General features: G+C 38.2%; 1 protein-coding gene across 3 annotated transcripts in view; it reads left to right on the top strand.

Annotated features, from left to right (window-relative positions):
• The window catches only part of UTRN (utrophin), a 446,595-nt gene that overhangs the window by 367,966 nt on the left and 53,551 nt on the right, over nt 1–25,078 (top strand). For all 3 annotated transcript variants that reach the window (XM_089530248.1, XM_089530249.1, XM_089530250.1), the window contains exons 60-62: nt 10,331–10,392; nt 11,761–11,835; nt 16,423–16,624. In XM_089530248.1, coding sequence (XP_089386374.1) covers nt 10,331–10,392; nt 11,761–11,835; nt 16,423–16,624 — 339 coding nt within the window. The remainder of the gene's footprint in view (nt 1–10,330; nt 10,393–11,760; nt 11,836–16,422; nt 16,625–25,078) is intronic.

Raw genomic sequence — 25,078 nt, 5'->3', positions numbered from 1 at the left:
TCTAATAAATTGCTAATACACTTTGACCTGACTGTCTGAAATTTGACCTTTTAATTCTGCTATTTAATGCAGATCTCCAGGTGATGTATTTGCTTTTGTCCTGATAAAGAGTGCTGAATACCAGTATTCAGTATAAACTTGTTGCAGTTTAACAGATTGCATAATTCCAAACACAATTCTCTAGATCCTTTTTAAACAATTTCAACCAAAGCAGGCAATCCCCCTGAACTTCTTTGTGTTGCTCATCTACAAAAGTAGCTACCTGCTGCATAGGGCCATTCAGACACAGATTTGCGCATTTTCAGTTTTCTTTTCAGAGTGAACCTAGGTGGTAAAAGGCAGAGATAAAAGTTATAAAAATAGAGATAAATAAATATTAGATGAGAAGGACTGAGGTGTCATGAAAGTGCCACAGACCTTAATCCAGTTTCTGACACCAACTAAGGTTGATCTGCTTAATCAATTGGATTTGTTTAAGTCTTGACTTAATAATTGGAAATTCCTTCACTGGGTCTGCTTTAGTTGGCAGTGCATTGTTATGAAATCTGGACAGTGAAGAAAGCAACTCATTTGATATGTGGTGCTGAAGATATCACAGGCTATCAAAAAGACAAATTAATGGCTGTTAAAGAAAACAAGGCTGCTTATAAGCCAGGATGATTAAGCTGAGACAGTTGTACTTAGACATATGATGAGAAAACCTTAGTAAAGATGGTAAAGACTCATTAGTAAAGACAATAGTGCTTAGCAAGGAAGGAGGCAGTAACGAAGAAGAAAGACCACATTACAGGTAGATAGACTCAATCAAGGCCACAGTCCTGAGTTTGCAAGTCTTGAAGGTCGCTCATTCATAAAGTTGCCATATGTCTGTCTAAAGTAGGCTTGACTGGAGTTTACAAAAACACTCTTGAATTAATACTAGGGATTGGATTTAGGCTACATTGCTTCAGTTTTTATTTCCTGTGAGGATTTGTGCAGCAATCAAATGTAAGACCCACTTCTGTAGCTCTGATACTTGAGGTGGTGCTTCAGGGGAAAAAATCAAATTAGTATGAGACAAAGCAGATGATAACTTTAAAAAAATACATGCTCAAAGTGCATTAATGTAATATTTCAGGAACACAAAATACATCATTTAATAATTCTTAAACAGAAATATTTGTTGTAGTTTTAGTTTATGAATTTCCATGTTACAGAAAAACAGTTGGGAATATATCTTGATGACAGACACTGATTGGAAAAGGTTCCTTTAGAGTCTACCCAGGGACTCTGCTTTTAACAAAGTCATTTGAAATTCAAACTTTATATGCTGTACTTCCCTTAATTTTCTTTCTAAATTTCCTTTTTATTGTTTTAGCCAAATTGCAAGGTAATATTGTAACGTTATTATTTTTACTACAGTGGTTAGTATGTAAGTGTGCTAAATTTCATCTTATTTGTGTGGCTTGATGCATGGCTGTATGCCAGAGTGTTTCAAATCAGAGACACACACATTGTTAATCCATTCTGGTTGGAGACACTTGGTAGCATCAGCCTTTTCCTCGGTATCTCATCAGGTTCAGAACTGACGTCACTGGAGTAGCATTAATAACAGCAGACGTATCTTCCCCTGTGGCAGTTTTCTCATGCATATTTACTATAGGAAGATGATTACCTTTAAAAATGTTCAGTGTTATTTCTGAACTATAGAATCCTGGCTGGGGGATTCTGTGAGCTGTAATCCAAAAACAATTTATCCAAACTCTAATCCACTTGTAGTACTGGAAAATGCAGTTCTTTGTTTATTTTTCTTTGAAGATGTTTTTCAACAAAAAGTTAAGTAGCATTTATACAATATTATATGGTTGTGTGAAATAAGAGAAATTTTAAATTGTGGCAATTAGATTAGATTAGATATTTGAAACATCAGGGATTTGGATTGGTCCAGTGAGTGGGAACTCTACAATAAAATAAATGAATTTTAAAAATAGCTACAAGTTTAGACTCTCTTTAAAATAAATCACTATGCAAAGACACTGGAACCAGCATGACTATTCAGTATACTTCTAGTTGTCTGCATTGAGATTGTGCATTGGAAATTATACCCTGAAGTGGTACAACTTTGTGGTGTTGCAGAACTTCCCATCATGTGTGTGTGATAATGGGCATGCTATTCCCTGGGTAGCACAGCTGAGGGAATAGTTTTTTCTGGGTAACAAAGGGTTAAAGATGTGATGAGGTTAAGTTACATTTTAGTGGTGCTCAGCATCACAGAGGTTAAGAGAGAGCAATTGCCCAATGATATGGCCAGTTAAGCAGAAACATGAACTTTTGAGATCCTTCTCAGCAGAAATTATAAAAGCCCCAGGTGACCATGAAGCAAAAGACTCTAACAAAAAAAGAACAGAAGGGATGCTTTGGAGACTCCTTGTGGGGAGCTCCAGATTCTGAACATCCTGGACCCTGGATCTTATCTGATTGTGATAGCTACGGAAACAGTTTAGCCAGTTTGTGTCAGGGCTCATGATTATTTTGATCACCTTGGCTGAAATGATTTAGACTAATCATTGACCATGGTATCCTTCTGGAACGCCTGAGGGAGTTGGGTATCGGGGGCACTGCGCTCCAGTGGTTCCGTTCCTACCTCTTGGGTAGATTCCAGATGGTGCAGCTGGGGGACGTTTGCTCCGATAAGAGGGTGCTTACATCTGGTGTCCCTCAAGAAGTTATTCTGTCCCCCATGCTATTTAACATTTACATGAAACCGCTGGGAGAGATCATCCGGAGACATGGGGCGCGGTGTTCTCAGTACGCTGATGACACCCAAATATGCTTCTCTGTGTCTCCGACTGATGCAGTGACTAGGGATGGCATCTCTCCTCTAAATGCCTGCTTGGAGTCGGTAATGGGCTGGATGAGGAAAAACAAACTCAGCTTGAATCCAGAGAAAACGGAAGTAGTCTAGTGATAGGCTCTCCCGGTCCAGGTGGTGAAATTTGTCCACCTGTCCTGAATGTGGTCACGCTCCCCCTGAAGGACTCAGTTCGCAGTCTGGGGGTGCTTTTGGACCCGTCGCTCCAGCTGACTTCTCAGGCGCCTACTTCCAGCTTCGGCTGATACCCCAGCTGCAACCCTACCTAGGCCGGGGGGGGGGGGACCTTGAAACAGTGGTACATGCTCTGGTAACCTCTCGGTTGGATTTCTGTAATGCGCTCTACATGGGGCAACCCTTGTACCAAACCCAGAAGCTTCAGCTAGTACAGAATATGGCAGCTAGGTTGGTCACTGGATGTCCCAGGGCCAACCATATAAGACTGATTCTGCATGATCTCCATTGGCTGCCTGTTCGCTTCCAGGCACAATACAAGGTGTTGGTTATAACCTATAAAGCCCTAAATGGCTTGGGCCCAGGGTACTTTGAGGACCACCTCTCCCCATATAATCCACCCCGCACATTCAGGACATCTGGGAAGAATTTGTTGAGGATCCCGACAATGACATATGTGTCAACTTCACAAAGGGCCTTTTCCATCTCGGTCCCTGGGACCTGGAACACCCTTCCTGAGGAACACCGCTCCACCACCTCCCTGGATCTCTTTAAAAAGAGACTTAAGACCTTCCTGTTTCAGCAAGCCTTCCCCGATGTCCCTTGATATTATGCGACTCCCCCCTATATGTACAGTATTATCAAGCGCATTTAGCTGGCCTGGATCTGATGTATGGTTTTAATTTGTAATTTCGAAATGTTTTTACTGAAGTTTTATCTATGTATTGCAATTTTTACCCTGTATTTTGTATTTGTCATTGCAATTCTTATCTGTACACCGCTATGATCAACGCGGAATAGCAGTTTATAAATAAAACTTATTATTATTATTATTATTATTATTATTTGTAACTTTCTCTAAGTGTGGCTGGAGGGAAGGTGCCCCTTCATGAAGAGAGAGACATCATTTTAGTAATGTAGACGTCTTGATAGAATAAAGCCTTAACTTTTAATTACCTCTACTTTCTCACACACCTTTCACATGCCTTTGCTTAGTTCTATCTCTTTACCAGGGTTGGAAGGAGGAAAATCTCTGCAGAGTCAGAGGTGGAAAGCACAGTGCAGAAGAATCCCGGCAACTTCCAAGTGCATTACTGTACAAGGAGAATTCCAATCAATGGCGGGGAGGGGGTTGGCAGTAAAGATAGGCGCCCTCAAGGTGTTCTACTCCTACTCAGGCAGAAAAAGGAAGAAGGGACCCATGAACCTGTCACAGGGTGTGTGTGTGTGTGTGTGTGTGTGTGTGTAATCACAACTTTTTGTAGAAGGGCTGGGATAATTTGGTATACATTAGAGTATACCAAAATGTGAATGTGCCTGAGTGGATAAAAAGTCTAATTTGATGCCTCACTTATTTATATTGACATAGCAGGGAAGATAAATAGTATTGTTTGTTATTTTTATATCCAGAAAATTTTGCATTGAACGGGGAAAATACATGAATAAGATATGAGACCTTGAAGGAATTGGCAGTAGGAACTATAGTAATCTTTAATGCAATTTCATGTTTTACATTAAATTGGAGTAATTTTCAAACATGCCTGACACTTTACAATCCACTGGAATATATCCAGAGGAGATATCCTGATTTAAAAAAAAACATGCTGCTTTGATGCAAGGGTGGCCTACTAGATCTAGGCATTGGATGTATGAAAATCTTTTTATAAGGAATGAAAGATTTAAGATTTAATGCAGATAAACAAGTACGAAAAGTTTTGTGTATCATATATATATAGATAGATGGATGGATGGATGGATAGATAGATAGATAGATAGATAGATAGATAGATAGATAGATACATGCATTAGTTTATTCCAGTGGAATTATACTACTGAAAGAAGACCCTGAATAGCCTATTCTATATTTTCAAGAATTATTATCTCATTAAAAGTATTCAACCATACTTTGGTAAGATATTTATATCTGGAATCGAATATCACATAGGCAGGTTTTGTGTTCTGAAACATTAAAGAACAAATAATGTTTTATTTGTACTATGAATGAGTAGTTATACTGTTCCCTGAGTTTATGGAGAAATATAGTCATAGAGTCCAATCTGTATGGTATTTATTTATTAGGCCATGTTGTGTATCAAAGAACACCCATTTTTTCCCTTACTGGCTTAATGAATTTGTTGTTCAACACATTGTGAATTATTTATATTAGTAAAAAACCTGTATGAAACAACTGAAGGACCTCCCTTCATTTTTAAAGCTTTGGAAATGTGTGTGTGTGTACACACTTGATGGCTATGAAATTCTGGATTTCATGAAACCGTTTTATTTCCAACTAACAGTTCTCTTTGATCACATGGCTACATAACAATATAATTACATAAATCCAGAGAACAAGAAGTATCAGGTAAGTCTCCAGATTGTTCCCTGAACTTTATTTACCAGAATAGACCCCCATATTCCCAGAAATTAGGAAAAGGCCACGAAATTTGTTTCTCCTGTGTTGGCTATTTGTCTGCAAGCTATGTACAAGCTGATAATCATAAAGTCTCCTTGCTGTCAGAGATGTCAGAAGCCCTTGTATGTTTTGGCTCTTCCTTTGATATATATATGGGTTTTCACCCTGGCTAGTGTAATATTTATTGGTCATACCATAAATGAACTTCAAAGGACACATGAAAGATCTGTGTCACTAAGGTTGGCACTGATGTATTATGCCCAGAAGCTCTAAATTCATGTTTTTGCATTGTAGTAGCCTGGATTGTAGTAAACTGAGTCAAATAAACTGAATTAGAATCACAATATAGAGTTAGTGTGGTTTTCACATCTGGGAATTCAGTACACAACCTGTCCTAGATAGAGTTGCATTCTGGCTGAATGATGAGCTGCATAACTTGGAACTACTCTTGTGTCTCTGACACCTCATGTCCCCTTGTGTGACTCAGAATGCTTTGGATCAGTGTTGGATGGCCCACAAACAAGAACCATTCCTAGTCTCATGTTGGTGACATGAAAGGGCTTTTTCAGCTGTCTTTTCCAAATTATGGAATGCCCTCCCATTGGAGACTTAAATGAATACATGTGTTGGCCAATGCATTAGGGGCCTGGTATGATTGTAGCTTAGTTTTTGGTGTGTTGAACAATGGACTTTGTTTTTGTTGTTGAATTGTTTTTAAACGATATAAAACAATTACTTGTCTGAAAATACTTTTTAAAATATGTTGGATATGTTCTTGCTCAGTTCAAGGGCAAATCATTGTTGGGTGTGCTTCCTGGCTTTACGAGTTACCTTTTCAAAGCTTACATTCTTGTTAAAAGAGGTTAGGGTTTTAGTAATAAGAGAGTACAGTTTATTCCTTCATTAAATACCACTCAATTTGCTAATCTATAGGCCCTTTAAATAATATTAATTCATAGTTGGCATTTGAGGATGGTTTTATATAACAGTTCTAATGAAATTAATTTTCTAGTTAGTCTGATAGAAATTTATATACAGGAGTGTGGTTGGAATGAGTAATCTTATAGACCGGAAATGTGTGGAAATAGATCATGACAAATGGACAGCAATAGATCTGAAAGTTTTGTGAGCAGGCTAAATTCCATCTTATTGTACGGTTGGATACACAAGATCTTGATGGGTTAAATGGTGGGTAAAATTGTAATATTAATTCCATTGGAATGCTCTTAGGGGGTAAATGTAGCAATACATTAAAATAATTATTCGATGATCTTTAGCATGAGTGAGTTAAAGGTCATTCTGTACTTTGAGTGTATTACTAACTGTTAAGATTAATATACTGTACTGATATCTTTGAATTGCAATTTAAGATTTTTGTTTTTTTTAAGTTAAGTATATTGCAGAAAAGCTCTAATTTAACTTTTAATAGAGCTCAATGTAATATTTAATTTCTTTTATTTACATAGTTGCAAGACTGTAGTCAGCTAGCATGGTGTAGTGGTTTGATTGCTGGACTGTGACTCTGGAAACCAGGGTTCAAATCCCCATTCAGGCATGGAACCCCACTGGGTGACCATGTGAAAATCAGACTCTCTCAGCCTCAGAGGATACCAGTGGCAACCCCCTTTGAAAAAGCACGCCAAAAATGACATGATGATATTATTATTATTATTATTATTATTATTATTATTATTATTATTATTATTTTGATAGGTTATATAATAGGTTTGCCTTAGGGTCACCATAAGTTTGAAAGGAATTGAAGGCACAACAATAACAAAAAACAACAATAGCAAGGATTAGAAAAGAAAGACAGGCACTTGGGCTTCACTAAATCGCCATCATTTTTGTGATGCTTCCCAATGAAGTTGAGCCCCAAAGTTTAATGAAGTACTCAGCATGCTCACAGTGGCTGAAGAAATCCCAGTCATCCCAAAATGTGATATTTATCACATATGCAGATCAAGACATGAGGGTATTTTTTTAAGTCTGAAAGAACAATGTTTGTCATATTATTATTATTATTATTATTATTATTATTATTATTATTATTAACCTTTATTTATAAAGCACTGTAAATTTACACAGTGCTGTACATACAATCTTTTAGTTAGATGGTTCCCTGCCCCCAGGCTTACAATCTAAGAAGACATGACACAAAAGGAGAAGGGAGTGGTGGTGGGCAATGGGATCAGGTCCAGCAGTTCTTCTCCACCTCCGAGGCCTGGACCAAGGCAGATGGACTGGAGGAAGGGCTTGGCTTCTTAATGTATGGCTAAAAGGAGGCTTCCTGGGTCAGAGAGGGGCTAGCCTCTGGGAATGCTTCTCTAAACAATATAGTCTTTAACTCAGTTTTGAAACTGGGTAGAGAAGTGATGAGGTGTGCTTGTGGGGGAAGAAGGTTCCAGGAGTAAGGGGCAGCAAGCAAGAAGGGACGAATTCGGGAGGGGGCAGTGGTAGTCCTACACTGTGACAGGAGACCTTGACTACAAGAGCGGAGGGTGCAAGAAGGAATGTAAGGAGAAAGAAGGTCAGATAAGTAAGGAGGGGCCAATCCATGGAGGGCTTTGAAAGTCAATAATAAAAGCTTGTACCAGATGCGGAAGGGGAAGGGGAGCCAATGAAGGGAGGATAAAAGAGGTGAAACATGGTCAAAGCGGCGAACGGATGTGACAATATGGGCAGCTGAATACTGGACAGAGATTAAAGGATGGAGGTGTGAAAGAGGAAGCCCTGTCAGAAGGAGGTTACAATAATCTAGTCGCGAAACCACTAGGGCATGGACCAGAGTCTTGGCAGTAGAGGCTGAGAGGAATGGACGGATCTTGGCAATGTTGTGGAGAAAGAATCTACAGGTCTTGGCGGTGGCCTGGATCTGGGGAATAAATGACAGAGAAGAGTCAAAAATGAAGCCAAGACTGCGGGCTTGATGAACCGGTTGAATAGAAGTGTCATCGATAGAAACAGAAAAGGAATAGTGAAGGGCGGGTTTAGGGGGAAAGACAAGAAGCTCAGTCTTAGACATGTTGAGCTTCAAGCGCCGAAGCAGCATCCACTGAGCGATGGCAGTCAGACAAGAAGAAACTTGCTGTTCAAGCCCCGTCGAAAGGTCAGGGGTGGAGAGATACAGCTGAGTGTTGTCAGCATACAGATGATAGGAGAAACCAAAAGAACTGATGAGTTTACCTAGGGACAGTGTATATAGAGAGAACAGAAGGGGACCCAAGACAGAGCCCTGGGGAATTCCAACAGATAGGGGTACAGTGGACGAAGTCTGACCACTCGTGACCACTGCAAAAGATCTGTCTGACAAGTAAGATTTAAACCAGTCGAGAGCAGTCATACAGCTCTCACATGCTAGCTAGCACTCTCTCAAAACAGAAGACTGATATAATTTGATTTAAGGAACACAGGTATGCACTCTTAGGCATAATCTATGTGGAAGGGTTCCTACTGTAGCCCACCAGCAATGTAAAACCATTAACCTTGAGAGGTGGGGTAGTGGTGACAGTAAATCTAAAAGGATCTGGCAGGTTCTCTACTTCTGAATGCTGACTAGTGGGGGTTGGGAGGGGGAGATCATGACTTTACTCTGCTTGCATTTACAAGTGAACTGCAACAAACCTACTGCAGAAGTTACATAGCGGTGAGCTTTGAACCAGCTGCCATCCCCACCCATTGTGAGACACCAGGTCTCCAGTTCTAACAGAGCTGCACGTCATTTGGCTTGTTGCCATTTGAACTGATTTCAGCAAATAGGTGTTCAGGTTAAATCCCATATGGTCTTGCGTCCACTTTCTCTCTCTCTCTCTCTCTCTCTCTCTCTCTGTGTGTGTGTGTGTGTGTGTGTGTGTGTGTGTGTGTGAGAGAGAGAGAGAGAGAGAGAGAGAGAGAGAGAGAGAGATCTTATCCACTCAAAAAGGAAAGCCATTCTTGAAAAGAATGCTAAAAATATATTCCAAATAAGTTGCATTTCTTCCAGGTCATTCAGAAAACTTAAATTGGGTACATGTGCAGTCCAAAAGACCAGGCAAATAGTTAAGTATGAAATCTGATGTATTTATACGTAAGTCAAACTAAGGGGCATAAATTAAACATCCTACATAATACAAGCCAGCAATATGGCCCAGAACAAACCAGATGCATATGAGATGGAACGTTGTGCTGATGGTATTCTAGTGTTTCTACGTGTGATATGCTTGATTTGAGCTTAGATATGGAGGAGTTGCCACTTCAAGAACAATGCTTCATTTCTCCCAAGGTGCTTAAAATAATCCCTTAAGAGGAATACAAATCTGCACATACAAAATGTACACTTCAACTGCAATTCTGTATCTGCTCACAAAAGCTCTTAATTTAGGGATATACTATAATAAGAAATACTGGTAAAATATTAAATAGTACAGAACATGGGTTAGGTGGCAAAAAACTCTGGTGTACATCAAGAGCCAAGTGGAAAGCAGTGGCTCGGGAAGATACATGTAGAATTCAGGAACAAGGTACATCTTAGCATATACCAAGCTCACAAACCTGAGTTCGTTACCAGAACTGAAGCTTCCTCACAAATCCTTTTGCAGCCCAAACTAGTTTCTTACATAAGCTTTCTTGATGTTTAACAGCCTAAGTTTGAATAGTTAGAATGAAAGTGGGGCTGCTTGTTTTCTATACTTCTCGACCAATAGGAATCACAAATTTTTGCTGGATGTCTACATGTTATATAGATATGGATGGGGTCCAGCTAATCAGGAAAAATAAGTTCAAGGTTCTTTTCAGTGTATAGTGCTAACTATGTAGGGCCTTCCACCCTAAGCCCCCACCACATTATAGCTCTTCTCTATGTATTTAGCTTTTGCTAAAAGTAAAAATCATATGTGCAATTCTTTCTTTCACAGTCATCAGACGCAGACAACCTGCTGGGATCACCCTAAAATGACTGAACTCTTCCAGTCATTAGGTAAGTGGACTTTTTCTTTATTAAAACTAATTGGCAAAGAGTGTATCTCATATGCTACTTGAAATAGTGACTTGTCATATACAGGATGGTTGTCCATTGTAGATTATGCATACTTTTGGCATATTGTTCATATATGTAGTTAGGAATGTTTTCATGTATGATTGTAACATGAATTAGGGAGTATATGTTACTGGGTGCAAAAGTTTTTTTGTATGTGCCAAAAATCTAGTTTCTGCTAATTTAATGAATGACATAGAATGTCAGAAAAATAATATGTCTTTGTGCCTTGTTACACTCAGCTCAGAAGTTTTCAGAATGTTAACTTAGTGTAATGTCTATATACCTGCTTCTTATGTGTTTATGAAATTACATTTAAGTATACAATTTTGACCTCAAAATGCGTCAAGTTTAGTCTGTTAATTATGCAAAATAAATCCTAATTGCATTAAAAAAAATAAATTATATTGTAGTTTGCCCTTTAAATAGTTTTTGTTTGCTTTTGCAGAGGTGCGGTACTCTGTAAACAAATACACTAAGAGATTTCTCCCTAGGTGATTAAACATAAAACTTCTAATTATGGTAAATGTAAATGTGGCATTTTGAAACTGAAATATATTTTAGATAGTGCTTCAATAATAAAATCTTATTTAAGGAACTTTGTGAAAAGGAGTGTAAATGACTTCTAAATATCTTAATGCTCTTTCTAAATAGGTGTCTCAAGTGTTTCCATAGATACTTTTTCAGCTTCATGTGTTGGATTTTCCAGTGATGGTATCTAGTGTGCTATGACATGAAACACAGGGGTCTTTCCCATAGATTTGGCATCCTTCTGAAGAAGATTGTACCCTTCCATGGGAAAGAAGCCCAAATCAGTTCTTAGTTCATTTAAATGTTCCCCTATCCATGCAAAGATTGATTATACGTAAGCTGCAGCCACACAGATAACTGCATGTCAAAAACTATTAATTTTCTATTCATACTTAGGTTGCTTTTTAAGCTTTATACTGCTGAAGTCTCCATTAGAATTGAGCCAAAGGGGCTGGGATAGCTTGTATATTTTGTTATATAACTGTGGCTACCAGGCATTGGGCAGATTTCACCCCGTGTGATTCCATTCAAGTAATTTTGCCTGTGCTATTAGAAATTCAATTTTCTAGAGTGTTTCTCAGGTGCCATTGCTCCACTGGAATCTTATTTCAAACATGTAATTTGGCTTGATCTGAACTATTTTGTACCTTCTTATTCTTTTTGCATTTGCTCTCTTTGTTTGAAATAAAATTTTGATTGACAACATTTGATGACATGGCATTGAAGTTAAACATTCTTAAAATATTCTAATATTCCTGCCTTCTGCCAATTTTTCCCCAGCTGATTTAAACAACGTACGTTTTTCTGCTTACCGTACAGCCATAAAAATCCGGAGACTACAAAAGGCATTGTGTCGTAAGTTTATCTTTCAAAACTCATTATTTTCTATGCAAAGAGATGTTGGTGAAGAGATGAAGCCAATCTGCCTCAGAAGAACTAGCACTGGGAACAGAGTCCTGTGTACTGGTTTGTCATTCATATTCCAAATGACAAATGAGATTGCTTACAGCATTCTTGCTTTCCATTAACATAAATTAGGGAAAGCAAGACAGATTAGAAAAATGGCACTTTTCTGAACCAAACTTCAGGCTGGGAATCAAAACTGTACATGTTGCATGTACTGATATGTGGAACAACAAAGAGCTATATAATAAGGACCTTTGCCATTTGGGGAAAGATTCAGAGGAAAAATAAATTGGCACAAGTGAAAGTGTAATGGCTAGTTTAGGACCAAAACACACTGTGGAAATAATTCAGTTTGACCCCATTTTAATTGCCCTTGCTCGATGCTAGGGAATTCTGGGAACTGTAGTTTTGTGAGAGAATCATTTAGCCTTCTCTGCCAGAGAACTCTGGTGCCACAACAAACTACAGTTCCCAGAATTTCCTAGCACTGAGCCTTGTCATTTAAAGCAGACTGGATTATTTCTGCAGTGTGTTTTGGCCCTTAGTTCCAACTAAAGTCCTGCTTTCCAAGAAACTCATTCTCTGCATTTTCACAAACCAGCTCACAAGTTACTCTGTTGGTGGTGATGTGTAGAAGAGAATACAAGTGACTCAGCTGAAAAATACTATTTGGTACTTGACAGTCTGCCTCAGGAGATCTAGAATGGTGTAGTGGTTTGAGCACTGAGCACTGTACTACAACTTTGGAAACCAGGGTTCAAATCCCTGCTTGGCCGTGGAAACCCACTTGGCCAAGTCACACTTTCTTAGTCTCAGAGGAAGGCAAAGGCAAAACCATCTGAACAAATCTTGCCAAGAAAAACCCATGGCAGGGTTGCCATCAACCAGAAATGACTTGAAGACACAATAGCAAGTCTGACTCACCTTGGAATTAAAGCTAATGCCTGTGAAACATGTCTGTTGTGTTTTTTTAAAAAAAAGTCAAATAGCTTTAGAAGCAAAATGTTCTACACTCTGTAAGTAGAAATAAACAATTTTGTATGTATATGATAGCACATGCCCTTTAGTCAGATATGTAAATCTATAGAAAATAGGCAAACCCATCAGCAAAACAGACTCAGCATTTTCATTTTTTGATCTTATTTTTAGTTTATAAGATTTTTTTTCTTATAATGATAGTAAGATTAATCCAAGGGCAACACAATCAAGTCGAAAACCTCTGAAGGTTTGGTGTTGACAAGCAAATGTGGATAGATGAATCTGCTATGCACCTATTTCTTAGTTACTATCTAAGACAAGCTGTCATGCAACTTTCATTTAAAAGGGGCAAATAGTTTCCCATAATTTAAATGCAGATAGCCTCCAAAGGTGTCAGACTATATAACATTTGAGAAGGACTAATGCACTAAGGCAAAGAGAATGTCAGATTGAATCACTTGAAAGAGAGGGTCATCATCTGACTGTTAGATGTGACAAATTGCTGTCACAGTTTCACAGTGGCAAACTGTAAAGGCCTTTTGGGAAAAACTGCAAGGACATGACTGAAGTTATGTCTCAGAACCTTAGCTGACATACTGTTCTTTAGTAGAATGCTTGTACATGTGAAAACCATAAAGTTGTGCTCATCCATCTAAATTTTAAAGAAGAAGTCTCAGAGTAGGAAATTTAATTGTAGATACTTATTTTTCCCTTGGGTGGCAAAAGCTATGTAAGCTGACATGTCCAAAATAGTACATGGGATCCAGATTAATGATTTGTTGCCAGGTCTCAGTGAAATCACTGGGATAACTTGGTAATGCCTTAAGCCTATTTGTTTCATTCAGAACTAGGTATAAATATTCCAGATTGAATCCATTTTTGTGGGGTGTATATTCAAGGAATGATTATTTTTTCCTTGGAAGAAGATACTATAATAGCCCAGTCATTTGTGTAATGTATCATATGGCTGACAGGGTGCTGTGAGACAAAACTAAATCTACATAATAATATCGTACTGGTAAAAGCAGGGACCAAACTGTGTAACTGAAATATAGTCATAATTCACCTTAGACTTATCAAGTCTTGTTTTCATAGAAATGCAGCTTGCCATTATTAACATACTTCTGATTTCTGCCTATCAATAATGACATGGGGACAGTTAAATTTTAACATTCCCACTGTTAGAAATTCTGTGAAAAGATTGCCAAGAACTGCCAGCTTTGATAAATTTTCAACCATTTCTAGTGAAAGATGTCTCTAAGATTATGTTGTCATTTAGCTTCTAGCAACTCTTTTTATTTCATGAAATGTCTGTCTCCATAACTTAAGACTACTTGTGAAAAAATTCACAATCAGCTATTTTCCTTCTATCTCATTGTCTAAATGATAATTAGTTTTCTATAATCACCATTATAATTGAGTGTGCTTTTTGGAACTAGCACACATTCTTGTCATCATTCATCATTTATGCTTACTTGTTACACTGAGAAATCCTCATCTCTTGCCATGATAGAAGTCTTTGTTCAAATTATAATTCTGTGAAAACTGAAAGCTGGTATTTTCCATTTGGCACCAATGAAAAATGTAGGTTATTTATTTTCATTTAAAAATATGTACCATAAATATTCGACTATAAGTTGACCTCATATATAAGTTGAGGCCAGGTTTTGGGGCCAAAAATATGGATTTTGATATGACCCATGGATAAGTTGAGGGTAAAATTTAGGGGCGAGTAACAAAGGATCGAAATGATGGAATAAGGAAGGAAATGCCAAAAATTTTACAAGATTCCAACAGGCATAACTGTTTGTGCTCACACTAAAGCCTGGATGGATGAGAGAGTAGAGGAGGGACAGTGCTTCCAGAACAGATTTCACTCTTGCCTTTCACCAGGGGATAGTTCATTTTTTAAAAGAGGTAAAGCACAGTACTTACTTTGACTCGTGGATACATTGATTCTGTTTTTTTGGGTCAATATTTTGAATAAAATTTCTACACTTATACAAGTATACACTATAATGCAGTGGCTTAGTGGTTAAGATGCCAATTCTAATGATCAGAAGATCGGAAGGTTGGCAGTTTGAGGCCCGAGTGCTGCATGATGGGATGAGTTCCTGTCACTAGTCCCAGCTTCTGTCAACCTAGCAGTTTGAAAGCATGCAAATGCAAGCAGATAAATAGGTACCACTTCAGTGGAAAGGTAACAGCATTCAGTGCAATCATGCTGGCCATGTGATCACTGCAGCAGTCCTTGGACAATACTGGCTCTTGGGCTTTGTAACGGAAATGGGCACTGGCCCCTGTAGTTGGTTACAACTAGGCATTCATGTCAAGGGACTACCTTTATCTTTACCTTTATATAGTCCTTCAGCAAAGCTTCCAAAGCAGCTTACAGAACCAAGATAGCACACAAGTGAAATGTAAACAAACTGTTATAATGCATGCATATGTTAAAATACATTTAAAAATAAAACCCCATTTGCCTAAGGCCAAAAGGTATCATTGGCTCTTTGGGGAGGGAACTCCACAAATGGATGCCATCATTTGTCTTACTTCCTGTGGCAGGGAGACCTAGAAGAAAGCCTCCAGAAATGACCTCAGTTTAAAGACAAGTTAGCTTAGGTGGAGGCATTTCTACCGGTACCAATGTCCCGAGATGTGTAGAGGTATGAAAGTGAGCTTTTTGTTCTTGCAATTTGTGTTCCCACTGATCAGTGTCAGTAAAGCTTAGCAGCTGTCTGTTGAAGTAAATGACATCTAGATTTTTCAAAGGTGTTGGCATACAAAATGCATTACACCTGTCAATCCCTGCCTGTAGCCCATCCCATATCAGAACATGGTTACCTGAGGCCAACTGCCTTTGCTTAGAAGAGGATCCATCTGGCATAGCAGCCTAAAATGATGGAAATCCATTTGTCACAGATGCTACCTAGGCTGCTACATATACAGATGGATCAGTGAATATCCACAGACTGTCAAATTGATCCTTAAAGGGGAGCACAGACAAGGAATGGAAATAATGTTTTTAAAAAATATTCAACAAGTGTTGAAAACCATGTTTTTCTAAAGTCAAGAAACCCGAAGAAGAAGAATGTTGGACTCTTGAGAATCTTTGCCGTTCGGGTCTCATTCTGTGCAAAATCCACACATGGTTATTTTTATACAAAAAAAAAAAACAAACAGCATTTTCTGTGCAGAAAAAAATACTGTTTTTTGGTCAAAACAACCATTTACAAATTCTGTGTAGAATAAATCCTAAATTGAAAAGAGACTTTGAAAACACTGTATTTTCATACTCTACTAGGCATTTGTAGCTCCTCCAGTGCAGTTCTACGGTCAGTGTTTGTTAGACGTTGACCACAGAGTTGCACTGGAAGACCTAGAGATACCTAGAGAGGCGTTTTCTTAGGTAAAAACATGGTGTTTTGCTACTTGCGGTTTTTCCATACTCAAAGAGTTCTTGTGCCCCTAACCCTAGCGAATATGGAGGGACAAGAGTATTTTCAAAATGAAATGTTATTTATTTACTATATCTTCTCTGATTAATTATTTTGCCAGTGGACCTACTGGACCTAAATACTACAAATGAAGCTTTCAAACAGCACAAATTGACCCAAAACGACCAACTGCTAAGTGTTCAGGATGTGGTCAGCTGTCTCACTACAATTTACAGTGGAATGCAAGAGAAGCACAAAGACCTGGTGAATGTTCCTCTTTGTGTAGATATGTGTCTCAATTGGCTGCTGAATGTTTATGACACGTAAGTATATCTCAGGTGCTAAGTAAATGTTGTTCAGGATGCAGCACTGCTATGCATGCAAGTGCAGAAAGCAGCTTTTTGTTTTATTTTGTTTCAAATGCAGAAAGCAACTGATACATTTATTATCTATTTTTCTATATACTTTCTCTCTGTGAAGTATAAGGCATAATTGTTGATCTTGTCAAATGCTAATGAAAGCATTATTGCTTGAAATGATTGGGTTCATGTTATACTTGCTAAGGAACACTAGAAGGGCTCTTTTATGTCCAGAAAAAGTGTAAAGAATTAATGCAGTTTTTTAAAGTAAGCATAGTTCACTAAAGAAAAATACGGATAGGAAGAAGGCAAGCTGTAACAAACTTTTTTAAATAAACAGTCACTAATAGGTACTCATTGTATCTTTATAACTGCATTGCATTCTTCTGATCTGTAACAGCGTATAGATACTGGGTAAAAGCCTGTGAGATAGTGACCTCTGAAACTATACATTCAGAGCTAATATGCTGGAGATAAGTAATATACTTACAGAAATATCACAAGAGATGGGTTCTAGTGTTGCATTTGAAAGAAAAGACTTAACTGTTTAGAGCAAGAGTGTGTTTTACAGCCAAGATCCTAATCAGTTTTAATGGAGTGAATATCCACACCAGCAGCATTATGATGGATCCTTTGGCACATGCTTCCTGGCAGATCCCCAATTCTGTTGAGAGCCACATGATTTTTTTAATGCCTGGCTTTTATTCTGTCCTTGATGCTGGGGCACTATAGAAAAGGTATCTTGAGAAACCACTTCTGGTTTGTTATTAAAGAAACCAGTCTGCCTTGAGAGAACTAGTCTACCGGGTGTCAGGTGCCTAGGGAGGCAACCTGCAAGTGCAATGGATGGCAGGGACTGATAGCCATTTATACCTGCCACTATTACAGTGAAATCTTGGATACCTTCCTGTATGAAAAGAAGAATATCAGATGACAAACAAAAGTGAGTGGCTCAACCCTGTAGGAGCCTAGTCTATGTATAGATCCTGTTCTATACCATGAATAATCTTCTGTGATAATATAAACAATGTTCACAACAGTTTTTCTTTGACATACCATCAACTGACTTAAATTATGTCCAAACATTAACCACCTCTGGATATTCCTTGCCTAACACAACCCTGTACAATTAATGGGATCTCCATATGTTGACTTGAAGGCACGTATGCATCTGCGCACATACGCATGCACGCACACACACACACACACACACACACACACAATCTTATGTATTTTAAACATCTGCCAAGTAAGAAGCAAATATTTTATAGTTTAATGTTTTATAATGAAAGTTAAGGATTATAATTGCTATCAATCAATATCAATGTTTATTGATTAGCCCTTAAGCCATCTCAAAATAACATAAAAGTGGAGAAAACACTATAAAATTCTATAGAAGTTCTATAGAAATTAGAAAAAGCTAAAATATAACAAATCTAAAATATGAATAAAATTACCATATAGATACAGTGCGCCCTTGGCTTACATGGGGGATCTGTTCCGGACCCCCTTGTAAGCCAAATATCGTGTGTGCTCGAGCCCCATTCAAGTGATGGGTTCTAGTGTTGCATTTGAAAGAAAATGTGGTGGCGTGTGTGCGCCATGGGCGCTTGCCCCATTCATTTGAATGGGACACACCACCCTGCGCGCTCCCGCGCAGCTCTACACAGCTTTGCGCGTAAGCTCAAAGCCGCGTATAGCCACCCACGTATAACACAGGTGCACTGAACCATGTGAATGTCATACAATGTAAGTACAATACCCATAAATGAAGCAGCATTTTAAAACTTAATTATAAAAATCTATATAAAAGATTCAAAGTACAAAAATGGGTAAAAGAGAGAGGGGGAAACAAATACAGCTTTAAAATAATAGTACATAAAACAAAAGATTGAACATCAATTACGCATCAAAATTCCTCATCACCTCTAAGTTTACCCCAATTGTCCCCACATATCTAGCTCTCAACTGTATTGCTTTACATAGAAACCAAGCTGTGGTAATAGATATTTTTGAATCTTGACCACTCACAAAGTATGAAGCTCTAACATGGGTAACCCAGAACATTGATAGTTTGATATAGGGACCAAGATACTGGCCTCTTTCTTGTTGGTACAAATTACACTTGAATAGAAAATGAACTAAATCTTCAATTTCTCGGTTTCCACAAATACAAGTTCGCTCATCGTAAGGAATACCATTAAAGCTTACCATATTTTACCACGATGTCAAGCTGATCAAATCTAGCTCAAGCAAATGCCTCCCTCAGGTATTTTGGCATTTGTATTTTTAGATAGTTTGGTCTTTGAAAAGTGCGTTTAAATCGATTCAGCCATTTTAAACTGCCTAGCTTACTAAGGGTGGGTATATCTTTTTGAGCCTCGACATCCAGGATTCTCTGTCTTGCACCCATTTTTTGCTTGATCATTGACTATGCAGATTACAGGGAGACCACAGCTCATAATAAAGTTTGTTATTTGCATAAACCAAGAGGACTGAAGATGGGATTGAGACTGTTCTAAGAGATATAATTTTGGTAGTTTATCTGGCTCCATTTCATTGATTTTACACCAATAATTAAACACTTTGATTTTGGCTTGCAAATAAATTGAATATATTTCTAGTTCAGCTCTAACATCAGCCGTGGATGTCCTCTTGTCTACACCCAATATACATCTCAGACGTTGAGACTGTGCTAGTTCTACTACTGAAATGGGATTTAGACCACAAATTTCTTCTGCGTATAAAAGCATAGCTGTAACCTTAGCTTTATAAACGTTAATTATTGGGGTTAGTGAGCCAGGGGTTTTGTGATCTTTTAGTTTAACTAAGATTCAAACAGGCCTTTGCTCTAAGTGAACTCCTTTGATGATGGCATGATCAGGATTCATTTTCTGAGAATGTTACACCTAGATAGGAGATGCTCTTTACTTGATCTATTGGCTCGCCCTCTAATTGCCATCTGTGTCTCTGCGTTCGTTTACCAAATGCCATTATGTTTGACTTAGATTTGTTAATAGTCAGAATATTATTCTGACAATAACAACTAAGTCTTTTTAACACTCTCCGCATACCTACTTGCGAATAGGATAACAAAATCATGTCATCAGCATTAAGCAAAGTGTTACAAGGAGTATGTAGGAATGTTGGCATATAGACTGTAGAATCTTTCATTTCAGATGGCAGGTCATTAATATACAAATTAAATAACAAGGGAGCTAATAAGCACCCTTGTCTTACCCCTTTATATGTATCAATTTTATTTGTCATGGCTCCATTTAATCCAAATCTCACTCTCAAACAGGTACTTGTATAAAGGGCTTTGATTAATAACAACAATCACAATTCAATTTTAAGGTCAATCAGTTTGTTCCTTAAAATCTCTCTATTCACTGTATCTAATGCTCCAGGAAGATCTATGAAAGCAGCATATAGAGGTTTTCCTTTGCTGGTATATTTGGCAATCATCAGTGGTAGATCGGTTCTGTCTAAATCCTGCTTGTTCTTCTGTTAAAATTCTATTATCATTAACACAGCTTTCCAGTTTGTTCACAAGGAACCTCGTGTAGATTTTGGCAACTATATCTATTAGGCTAATAGGCCTATAATTTCTGGGATCCTTATTGGTCCCCTTTTTATAAATGGGAACCACTATAGCTATCTTCCAACTAACTGGTATCTGACAAAATTGGTACCCACCAATCACTAAAATGTTTGTATAATTCTGCTGGTAGGAAGTCCTCCCCTGGAGCTTTGTTATTTTTCAGACCATTAATGATGGACACGATTTCTTCAGAAACTGGTGGCCGGGGGGGGGGGGGGGGAGGTTTTAATACCTAAGGTATCAGAACTTAAATGTTAGGTTTCAGTTGAATTTTTTTTAATGCAAATTGCTCTTGAAAATAATTTTCCCATTCCTTGGCTGGTATAGGGATATCATATATATCATTATTGTTGGGTAAGGCTAAGAACTCCAACGTCAGACCTTGGAGAACAACTGCCATTTTGGCAATTTGGTATATAGACAGCTATATGGACTAATGGACTATTTCAGTGATATTACTCATTAGTTATTTTCTTTGTTCTATTATAAAAGTTTTTGGCACTTTTAAAACTCCTTTTAAATTGTATTGCTGCAGAAATCTTCTAATTAAAAAAATTAAAAGAAAATAATGAGAATTGGAAGCCAGGAATGCCTGGATGACATAGTGAAAAACATAATTACATGTGTCAAACTCATTTTTGAGTCCCGTCAATGCTAAATTCCATCTTGACATTAGATGTAGGCATCAGTCTGCTCACATGAGGGCTAAAGTAACCCACCCCCTCCAGATATCCTAGTATACCCATGCTCCTGCTTACTTTTAACCTTTATATGAGTACTTCAGATGTTTGTTAACACTAAAATAGATGTGAGATTTGAACGTTGACATTGCTATAAAGGTGTGGCTCATTTTAGATAATTATGTCCACATTTCTTCTTACATATTAAATTATTAAATAATAGTATATTCTCATGAGATTTTAACCAGACTATTGTGCAAATGGCCATAGATTGTCTGTAAATTCATCATTTAACATTTCCATGGCTTGTATCATTGCCATAAACAATTTATGAAATAATTGACCCATCTATAAAAGCCATCTGCTTCTCTCATGCTATTAATCTGGAATTTAATGAGCATCAGAAACTGAAGAAACATTTTCTGTATGACATGCCTGCTGATGTTTATGGCCTTTGTAAGACATTAAATGAAAACAATTGACAGCAACACCTATTGTCTTTGGTATTTCTGTCACATTAAGAATTATTTATCCCTTGCATTAGGTCAGTAAGCAGAACAGAAATGAAATCTGATATCTCTGAACTTTAGTTTTTCAAGGATTCAAAAGTTATATAATGGATTAACATCTGGTCTGTAAATATGTTTCATCTTTATACATGAACCTATCAATAATTTATTGCACATATTTTTAAAATATTGAAAATATTGAGTTGAATCTAAACAGGAGTGTACAGAAGGGATCTGGAAGAAGCTCCTTCCTTCAGCAGCCCTCTTCTAGCCTTCTTACACCCCTCCAAGGGACCAGGAGACTATGGTGCTGAACTACTGCTAGAAGGGTGAGAGAGGAGGGTTGGAATGCCAAAAATTGGGTAGGGTCCTACTAAGTGGAAGTTTTTGTGTGGAGGTTTCTGCTGTCTGATTTTTAAAGTTCTTTTTTCATCTCTTCAGCCTCCAGCATCACAGTTCATCTCACTTAGCAAGATTATCTGAGTCTCAGAAGGCTCATTCCAAGGGGTTAATAGCTATAGCAATAACAGCTTTATTTATATACCACTTCATACTACACCAAGCAGTCTCTAAGCGGTTTACAACTGTAAGCTAATTGCACTCAACAACCTGAGTATTCACTTAAGCAACCTTGGAAGGATGCCAGGTTGAGTCGAACCTGAGCCTCTGACAGGGATTGAACTCACAACCTTGTGGTTTGTGAGTGAGTGACTGCAGTACAGCATTTAATCACTGCACCACCAGGGCTCAGAGACAATTGGTTGGAGGATGCCAGTGTGATGTACTAATTTGAGAGCTGGACTATGACTCTACAGACCAGAAATTGAATCCTGGCTTAGCGATGGAAACCCACTCGGTGACCTTGGGCAAGTCATGCTCTCTCAGGCTGAGAAGGAAGCAAAGGCAAACCCTCTCTGAACAAATCCTGCCAAGAAAACAGTGATAGGTTTTCCTTAGGGTTGCCATAAATCAGTAATAACTTGAATGCACACAACAAAACAGGTTGGAAGATGGGGCAGGGAAGTTGGTTTCTCCCATTTCCTCTAGTTAAACAAATACAACCTTTGTAATATTGAAGAGGAACTTGCAAATCTATTTGACACAGGTACTTATCCTGCCATTTGGAAATTTAAAAAGAAGCTGTTTAGATTATTTCAGAAGCAGGTTGCTTTACTAAAATCTTATTCTTAAATCTATCAACCTGTTGCAACTAGCTAATCATGTTGCTTAAACCACTTTTTTCAGTATTTTAAAAATTGCTAGAGTATTGAACATTTAGTGTACAATTGCCAGTGATCTCTGCAAGACAGTGTAGAGAGGCAGAGAGGGAAGTTACTTAGAATCATTGCATTGCATTGCATTGCACTACACTGGTATTGTATTGTATTGTATTGTATTTATATTAGTTTCTTCTTTGCCCTATATTCTCCTGCTGATTCAAATTAGGTTGTACACCTTTGGCAAAGCTACTTGTTTTATAGTTTTATTTGTGTACAATGCCAAGTACATCTATGTCCTTGTCTGCACTGGCCAGGATACTACTGGGGCATCCCAGAGTATTCTGGTCTTGCAGGTGCCCTGTTCTGCCCCCATTACTTTGGTTCCATTTCTATTATGTGCCTGGACGGACATCCCACTAGGCTACTTGGCACATCCTCGGAGGCAAGTTGTTTGCTTCTGAGGCCAGAACAAGGCACCCAGCAACGGTCACATGCTGGCTTCTTCGTTTTGCCCTCAGAAGTGAGTTACCAGCAGTAGTAGCAGCAGCAACAGCAGGAGACACACTGGGCAGCCCATTGGGACACCCATGGAGACAGCTGCTGTGGCACAGATACAGAGGGCTCTGGATCTTCCCAGAAGATCTAGAGCAACAAGTAAGTTTTTTAGTTCGTATTAACCCTGTTATGCCCCAGTTCTGCTGCAGGATGTACCAGACATCATTCTGACTGCCCATACCAGAACCAAGGTCTGGGCTGTGCATCATCTGAACAGGACAGCTCGAGAAAAGGGAGGAAATGAGCTTTTTGGCCTGTATAGACAAGGCCTATGGCACTCCACCATCCAGTCAGTCAATAAATAAGCAGAGCATAAAGAAACTGAAGGAAGAAAGCTGAAACTGAGAAGAGATACAGAGAGCCATGTAGATCTGAAACAGGAAAACAAGTGTGTCATTCTTAGACCCCCAAAAACCCATGAGCAGAAGGTCAAAATGCATTAGTGCTATTAAAAAAAACTTGTGTGTTTCTTACACCACAGTGTTTGTGTTACAATGTTGTGTTATAATTTAAGATAATCATAAATAAGGAACATATAACATATAGTGTGTATTTCGAATTTATTGTTACTATTTATAATTATGATTAATTGGCTATGGTGGGTAGGCGGTTTCTGGGACATTGTATTTTATTGTGTTTTAATGTTTTAATGTTGTTAGCTGCCTCAATCTTAATGGAGAGGCGGGATATTATTATTATTATTATTATTATTATTATTAATAATAATAATAATTAATGGTTTATAAAGGGGTATTGAGTTTGCACTTGTCTATAGTCTACTGTCACCAAAGTATGTAGAAAAAGAGAAAATCCTGGATTTAGGGTCACTTTTTTTGTATGACACAAGATGTCACAATGAAATTTCTATGAGTGCCTTTAGATCAAGTCCATGGGTGGTGGCATGAAAAAGATCCAGTTAGGGATACTGAGAAAGAGAGAAAAGAGGGGAAAACCAACAGAACAGCGGTTATAAAACCCATTGATCATGCATACTGGGGGACAAAGAATAAAACAGAGTTTGGTATTATAAAGATCTGTGGTGGGAGAAAAAGGTAATGGAACCACTCAGGACATATGGGAATTACGGTAGATGAGGAAAATAGTGTGGAAGGATTATTAAAATCAGTGTTATTTGCTGACTGTATTACCAAAACTCCTCCTGCACATGAAGTATGAGAAGTATCTTAGACAGGTTCATTCTCCCATATGATAATTAAAATGTTCTTCAGATCAGTGGATTAGATTTAAATCAGTCTTTTCCTGTGGCCCTAGAATCACATGAAACTCTAGAGTCTTAGAGCTTAAAAGATACAGTGATACAAATGTATATGACAAGGATAAATGCTAAACCATGCTCCTATTTTTTTTTTTTTTTTTTTTGGCCCAAAACAGATGGGCCAAAAAGTTTGGCTTCTGGCCACTTCGGGGACATGGCGTGCAGATGATGCATGCCCCCAACATGGCTGGAAGCTGCTCCGAGGCTGCCTAAGGAGGCCTGAAGCCACTGGCCAAAGTAGTGGTGAAAGACAACTCCTTGTCAGTGGCCTGTTTGGGTCTGCAGCAGCAGCCCGCTTTCAGACCGGGCCGTCAGGTTACTGCGGTCTTCGGCTGATTGCAGGTGAATGCCACCTGTCTGCTTCATCCCTTTAAAGTATATAGGATTTAAATTTCAGCAATATTTAGATGTGTAATAAACAAATACTTCCTAGATGGATGTAATTAAAATTATTTCCAAAGCAGCAAAAGAGATCCTATCCGTAAACCATATGCACTATGACTGTAAAATATTATGGACTAGATTAAATTGTTGTTCCCAGCTAAAAGAGACTCATTCAGTCAACTGAACTTAC

The sequence above is a fragment of the Sceloporus occidentalis genome, unplaced genomic scaffold (genome assembly GCF_023333645.1).
Source record: "Sceloporus occidentalis isolate IW3139 unplaced genomic scaffold, rSceOcc1.0.p SCAF_6, whole genome shotgun sequence".
In the NCBI taxonomy this organism is placed as follows: domain Eukaryota; kingdom Metazoa; phylum Chordata; class Lepidosauria; order Squamata; family Phrynosomatidae; genus Sceloporus; species Sceloporus occidentalis.
The sequence above is the reverse complement of the archived record's forward strand: the minus strand, read 5'-3'. Positions and strand labels throughout refer to the sequence as shown.